Source organism: Sprattus sprattus (assembly GCF_963457725.1).
Source record: "Sprattus sprattus genome assembly, chromosome: 4".
Classification (NCBI taxonomy): domain Eukaryota; kingdom Metazoa; phylum Chordata; class Actinopteri; order Clupeiformes; family Clupeidae; genus Sprattus; species Sprattus sprattus.
Genome location: NC_137923.1, coordinates 32,887,875 through 32,895,374, shown reverse-complemented (window position 1 = coordinate 32,895,374; position 7,500 = coordinate 32,887,875). Strand labels below are relative to the sequence as shown.

Genomic DNA, 7,500 nt, shown 5'->3' with positions numbered 1-7,500 from the left:
CGCTGGTTAATGAGCTATGTTAATTTGCAGCTAAGCACAGCTAATACGAAGGATAACGTCTGTCCTAATGAGGATGAAAAAAAGCTAAAGCTAACGATAGCCTAGCCGTGGTGCACCAAGGTTAATGACTCACTCACCTACGGATTCCCTCCAATAAATGGAGCAGAAACTCTGAGGTGTGGCTCAAGCTGTAAGTATGTTCTGTGATCATAGGCAGAGCTGAAGTGTGCCAAGCCTATCCCCTTCCACAGGCCCCTCTCTACACTAATCCCCACCCACCCAACCACTCTGACTCCCTCTCTACACTAATCCACACCCACCCACCCACTCTGACTCCCTCTCTACACTAATGCCCACCCATTCACCCACTCTGACTCCCCTCTCTACACTAATGCCCACCCACCCACCCACTCTGGCTCCACCAGTTCCCATCAGTCTAGGCCCGCTGTGCGGGGAGCTCCAGGGCAGACTTACGTGAGGGCCTGGGAGTAGTTGTAGTGGGGCGACACTCCCAGGAACTTCTGAACCTCATCCATGACAGCTGCAGGGTCATTCCTCAACTGCTGCCCATCAATTATCATCAGCTAACAGAGGGAGAGAGGAGGAGGAAAGGGACAGTTCTCAGTATATGCATACAGTCTTGCAGGGTCACATTTACTGTAACTTTCTTCAAATAACATAAAGCATAGATGAAGTATGATGTAAATTATGTTAAATGTAACTTCTGGCTAGATAAAGTTGTTTGACCTGGTTTCACATGTGCATGTGTGAGTAATCTTACAGGGTTCAGTGTATGTGAAATAGTGTAGTATGAGTTCTTGTGTGTATGTACCTGTGTGTGTGTGTGTGTGTGTGTGTGTCTGTGTGTGTGTGTGTGTGTGTGTGTGTGTGTGTGTTTGTGTGTGTGTGTGTGTGTGTGTGTGTGTGTGTGTGTGTGTGTGAGTGTGTGTGTGAGTGTGTGTGTGTGTGTGTGTGTGTGTGTGTGTGTGTGTGTGTGTGTGCTCTGTCTCACCTGGTTGGCTGGGTAGTATGTTAGCCAGCGGTCCATGTGGTTGGCGTAGAGGCCGGGCAGGAGGCAGCGGTTCTGGAGGGAGCGCAGCTCTGGAGGGGCCTGGTGTCCGGTGGAGATCACCTCAAAGAAGCTGTAGCGCAGGGCCGTATGGTCTTCATGAGCCCGCTGGTGCTGCAGGAAACACACACGTTAAACAGGTGTACACACACATACACAAACACTCACACACTCACATACACACACACACTCACATCAACACAAGGTTCAGCCTTGAATAACAGTATACAACCCTTGTGCAATATCACTTAGATGTCAAATGATTCAAAATTGTACCATCTTAGCGTAATTGCAGTAGGAACTCAATGTGACAAAAGCCAATACACGTACACGAGATTCAAGTCTTTTTCTTTTTTCAATACTTTGCATGTCCACCTTTATTTCTGATGACAGACTCAGTCCTCGTCTGCATGGAGGATACCAGTAATGCACTGATTTCTGGAGGGATGGAGGGGTTTCTCTTTAAAACACCCCAAAGGCGTCTACTGGATTGACTGCCCCATTATCACCACACTTCCACTTCCCTGCTTCACTGTCCAGACGACGCATTCATTGTGGTAGTCCTGACCAGGTTCATGCTAAACATGCTGGACCCCATATCGGGCCGAACAAGACCTCAGCACAAAACTGCAAGACTAAACTTAGGACATGAAAAGAAGCCTGGTGAATATAGATCCATTTGATAGTGTCCAGGCCCAAACCCCCCACCCCCCCCCCCCCCCCCCCCGGTCCTTCTCGGTGGTAATAATCTCCTGCTGAGACCCAGAGGACATGCAGCTGAGGCGACTTCACTTCTCTCTCCTCTCTGTCTCTCTCCATTCCCTCCTCTCATTATTTTGTCTGTCCCCTGTAAATAAACCCATTAAACATAGTTGCTGTTATACACATACACAGACATACACACGGACACACAGACACACACACTCACATTGGCTATTGAGAAAGCAGGATACAAACCAATTTAATTAGCCATTGACTTTCCCTCCAGATATATTGATTTGTACTGTAGGCAGCGACGTGTGTGTACTCACGTCTCTGTGTGTGGGAGCATATGTGTGTGCCTGTGGGTGGGTGTCTCTGCTGATCTGTCTCTGTGTGTGTTCATGCATGTGTGTGTGTCTCGACACCCAGAGTGTTTACAGCGCCCTGATAGAGTGTTTCATTGGTGGAAATAGCTTTATGAATGAATGTACCACTGTACCAGAACGGCCTGTTTCCACACTCTTTCCGGAAGACCAGACAGGGGGTCATTCAGATGAGTGTGCCAAACGACTGGCCGATTTTACATCTTTACACTGATGGCACACTGCACATCAGTAGCAATTAGGGGTTCAGTGTCTTGCTCAAGGACGCTTCGACAGGGAATCGAACTAGCAATTTTCTGATAACGACTTCTCTACCTCCTGTACCACTGTCGACTGGCCGATACTGTATCAGATGCACATCAGTGCTTTATGGGATTGGCCTACCTGGTACCATGAGTAGGCCCTGTCGGAGGGGTTGATGAGGAGGGTGATTATCTTGGCTCGTGGCAGTAGGGCTGCAGCTCGTTTGGGCGACTCCTCTGAGGGGAAGTAGTTTGCACTCTTCTCAAACAGGAAGTCCGTACTGGCGTTAGATGGAACCGGGAAGAACTCCATGTACCTATAGATTACAGGACAGTTAGGGGGAATGTAATTGATGACCTTAATTGCTTCCTGACCGCGGGGAACGTGAATGCTCACCAGTCAACGCCTTTGTGGTAGCTGTGGGTGTTGAAGAACTGAACCTCCTCAAAAGTCTTGGCAGAAGGGAAGTTAGAGGTGATGGAGGGATGCATTATGAGGAAGAGGTACAGTGCTGTCGTCCCTGCAGAGAGAGAGAGAGGGAGGAGAGAGAGAGAGAGAGAGAGAGAGAGAGAGAGAGAGAGAGAGAGAGAGAGAGAGAGAGAGAGAAGAGAGAGATAGAGAGAGAGACAGAGAGAGAGAGAGAAGAGAGAGAGACAATAGAAGGAACAGTGTAAGGGAGAATCGATCCGTTCATACGATCCTGATAATAAGACTGTTTATGAAGTTAAACGCAGGAAACCTGTGGGATTGCTAAAGACCCGAGGTGCAGGATGGGTTGGAATCAATACAGCTGACTATATTGTGTGTTTGTGTGTGTGTGTGTGTGTGAGTGTGTGTGTGTGTGTGTGTGTGTGTGTGTGTGTGTGTGTGTCTGAGAGAGAGAGAGAGAGAGAGCGAATGCATCTATGTGGGGGAAGTAGGAAGTATAAAGAGATGGGAAAGTATAAAGGGAATGCTTCCTAACAGAATGCTCTAACAAGGCAGAAATCTTTGACAGAATTCGTACTCTTTTAACGCTGTGCTTTCTCTGTGGGTCTGCCTCTCTCTCTCTCTCGTTCAGAACACAGCTACCTATTGTGAGAGCTCATGCCTTAAGCTGCACTTTCATCACTCTCTGCACAACAAGGTGAGCTATGACAAGGGATCCTTTCGAAACTACCCCCCACCTCCCCTCTCTCTCACGCACATACACACACACACACACACACACACACACACACACACGCCTACACACGCTATGAAGTTTGGTTCATCAGAGGTTTGTGCTTCTATGCAAGAAAGGGGGAGAGGAAATGAAAGAGGTGTGAGTAAAGGACGGATGAAAGTGAAGGAGTGAAGTAAAAACGAAAACGAGGGAGGAAGCAGGAAGTGGTGCTTTTGTTTCTTCAAAGAACAAACTTCAGCCCACATATCTGTCATTCCACCCCCGTCTCTCTCTCTGTATCTCACTCTCCCACCTTCCTCTTCTCACCCTTTCCCATAGGCCACCCGTTTCACATTCTTTCCCACTCTATTTGTAAACGCTCCATCACTGAGAAGATCTGGTTTCTTATGGCTGCTGGTCCCAGTAAGCAATGCTAGTCAGGAGGTCAACACACACTCTCTCACCTCTCTTCTGAGAGCCAATCAACACATCTCTCTCTCACCTGTCTTCTGAGGGCCAATGACCAGGAACTTTGGCAACCTGTCACAGGTCTTCTCCTTAGACCAGATGTCTTTATGCCTCTTGTCATCACAAGGGTTCTGTGACAAAAGGACATACACATTAGTGCAACTGCATATACATGTCAAATGCACACATATTCATACAGTGAGTCTGTCACATGCATGGTTCTTACTGAATTGCAAACACACACACAAACACACAAATATACACAAGCACACTCACACACTCATCCCTGATCATATGTACACACACACACAACACCCTTCCTTGAAACACACACACACATACACCCACCCACTCATTGTCTTAATCACACACAGACCTGCCAGAGTGGATGTCTCTGCTCGGGAAAGAGCTGAAAGTACTTGTGCGCGAGCTGCAGCGGAGGTAGCGTGTGGAGCCGCAGGTTGGTCCAGCACTGAAGGAACGTGGCCAGGTTTGCAAATGTGTACAGACCCAGACGATCATTCCCATAGTTGGACAAATGTGTCATGAAGATGCTGATCTGTTGAGAGAGAAACCGATGACATAGGGAGGCTGAGAATGAGAGTGAGAATTAAACACATCATAGCGTAGCTATGTCAGTTATCGGACAGTGTCAAACATCGGCCATTCTGTTAAACAATCAAAATGCTAAGTTTAACAATGGATTAACAATCTATAACTTCAGTTTAATAATGGATTCACATGATATTGCGTACGTTTGCCGATAACACACACCGTCCGATAATAAACACCGTAACAATAAAGGAGAAGAAGCTTCTCTCCTCTCAGGCCCAGCACAGTACCCCTGGGTGCACTGATGACCCCACACAGGGCACAGAGAGAGAGAGAGAGAGTAGCACACATCCTTTTCATCACCCAAGGCAATGCACTGGAGCCCAGCGTGCAGCAGACCCTCCCAGAATAGTAGCAGTCTGGCGGCTGGTATGTAGGGTAGGTGTGGTGATGTGATGTGCTGTGCCTGGGAGTATGACAGGGATCAGGAGGAAGCGCAGTGGCTCTCCCCGCTCCTGCAGAGATCAGTCACCAGGATTCACGGAGGGCTCACAGACTGAAGTAAACACGGAGAATGATTTACTAAAAACAGAATGGTGTCCTCAAGTGGGATAACCACTTATGTTTTTAAAATGTCACTGGATGAAAATAGAGAGCTGTTTCTCTTTCTCTCAATATGTGTGTGTGTGTGTGTGTGTGTGTGTGTGCGAGAGAGAGAGAGAGAGAGAGAGAGAGAGAGAGAGAGAATGTGTGTATTTAAATCTTTCTATTTCGAGTGTATATGTGCGCATGCCTTTGACAGGAAACATTTGATAGTGTTAAATGGTTGCTAAGTGGTTACTATGGATACATAAACTCAACTGAAGTGAATGTCAGCTGTGGCTCTTCAAAGTAACCTCAGCATTCAGCGTTTGGTTTTTATCCAGTGGTCTTGACATAACTGAGCCGTGTACGCTCCTCCGCGCTCCTCCACGCTCAGTCTGAGTCACTGTGATGAGTTCACTCTCCGCGCTCCTTAGATCACCTTGAGTAAAGCTGCGGCTCGCCCTGCTCTCCGTGCCCACTGCCTTTGTGCCGCACTCGAGCACACGCACACGCACACAGCTTTCAACACTGTGATTATGCTGCAACTGGGCTTAGCAGGAGAGTGGAGTGGGTCTATATCTCAGCATAACTTCTCATGCTAGGTGTGTGTGTGTGTGTGTGTGTGTGTGTGTGTGTGTGTGTGTGTGTGTGTGTGTGTGTGTATGTGTGTACATTCTGGTGGACTGCAGATCATTCCATGAGACTCTGCTGTTATTGACTGTGGATCAACAGGAATTCACCATCAATTAATTCATTAATTTCTCTGCTCATCCTGTGTGTGTGTGCGTGTGCGCCAGTGTGCGTGTGTGTTTGTTCTGAACAGTGCTCTATGCCTCAGTGATTTTGTAGGTTACTCTGAGAGATGAAAGAAAAGAGTCTAACTGTTGAAGATGTACCCTTGTGTATACGTGTACACGCACACACACACACGCTCGCTCAGACAGACAGACAGACAGACAGACAGACAGACACTGAGAGTGTAGGTCTATTTACTTGTTCTCTTCAGCCACCAGACTGAGCTGAGAAGATGTGTGAGAGAATAAAAAGGAATCTAGCCATTAAAGCATGCATTATTACTGACATGACCGGCTTACATAATGCACAGGGGGTTGTGTGTGTGTGTGTGTGTGTGTGTGTGTGTGTGTGTGTGTGTGTGTGTGTGTGTGTGTGTGTGTGTGTGTGTGTGTGTGTGTGTGTGTGTGTGTGTGTGTGTGTGTGTGTGTGTGTGTGTGTGTGTGTCTCACCACATTTCGACCTGTATATTTCTGTGACTTTGTGAGGATCTACCAATATCAAGAGTCAATCAGATCTGACCGCACTGACTGATCTTTAGATGCAGGGATAGGTTGTTTACACACTACAGATAACCTTGTGTGTTTTAACTGGAAGGACAAATAACTAGAACCTCTCAGTCTTAGCGTGTCAGGTATGAACCTGGAATAATGCAATGGGAAAGTGAGATGAACGATGTAAAATGATTACAGAAAATCATTAACAAACGCAGGCACACGCACAAACACAGTGCCACTGATGTATGCCAAGTTTGATTGTTTGGTTGCTAAGTGACCCTGAACACACCCCTGATTATTTATTGGATAATAGTAAGGGCGGGGGGGGGGGGGGGGGGGGGGGGGGCGGCATGCCAGCCAACATCAGCCAATATTTGAACAACTGATATTTAATTGACAGACAGATAATGAAGGACAGAGAGAGAGAGAACTAAAGGGAGACCAGCAGTCTTTCTTCTCTCTCTCTTTCTTTTTTATTCATCTCTCCCTCAGAATGGCAGAAAATCGGCTGTGGCATCAGAGGCCTTTCATTAAAGTAACGCAGGTGATCAGACAGTGATTGATGTTGCCTTCACCACATTGACTAGTGCACACACACCTAAACAAACAGGAGCCAGTGATGGAGTGACAGACAGAGTGAGAGAGAGAGGTTGAAAAACGTCTGCAGAGATGGATTCAGAAGGGGAAAACCTAATTTTGTCACCTTGGAAAGATTGCAGGAACGAAAGTTTTCTGATTCTCTCTGTAGCTAAATTATTTTACCAGGCCAATACATGTCAGTTCTCTCTTTCTCTTCTCTTTCTCTCACTCTCTCTCGTTCACACACACACACACACACACACACACACACACACACACACACACACACACACACACATACACACACACACACACACTCACACACACACACTTTGCCGGAATAGAGGACACAAAGAAATGTGTGTGTGGGAGCAGATGTTCACACAGAAGCACACACAACCCAGAGCTGCCAGAATAACAAATGGCTATTGGCTTTATGGGAACATCATGAGTAGACCTCAAATCTATTGTAAAACACACACACAC

The 7,500-nt window shown here is 47.0% G+C and overlaps 1 protein-coding gene across 1 annotated transcript in view; it reads right to left on the bottom strand.

The window, feature by feature from the left end:
- Positions 1 to 7,500, bottom strand: part of ndst3 (N-deacetylase/N-sulfotransferase (heparan glucosaminyl) 3) — a gene marked incomplete at both ends in the record, with an annotated part of 42,031 nt that overhangs the window by 2,772 nt on the left and 31,759 nt on the right. The window contains 6 exons of the mRNA XM_080836807.1: positions 475 to 584; positions 1,013 to 1,183; positions 2,539 to 2,713; positions 2,794 to 2,917; positions 4,044 to 4,140; positions 4,386 to 4,568. Of these exons, the coding sequence (XP_080692933.1) occupies positions 475 to 584; positions 1,013 to 1,183; positions 2,539 to 2,713; positions 2,794 to 2,917; positions 4,044 to 4,140; positions 4,386 to 4,568 (860 nt within the window). The remainder of the gene's footprint in view (positions 1 to 474; positions 585 to 1,012; positions 1,184 to 2,538; positions 2,714 to 2,793; positions 2,918 to 4,043; positions 4,141 to 4,385; positions 4,569 to 7,500) is intronic.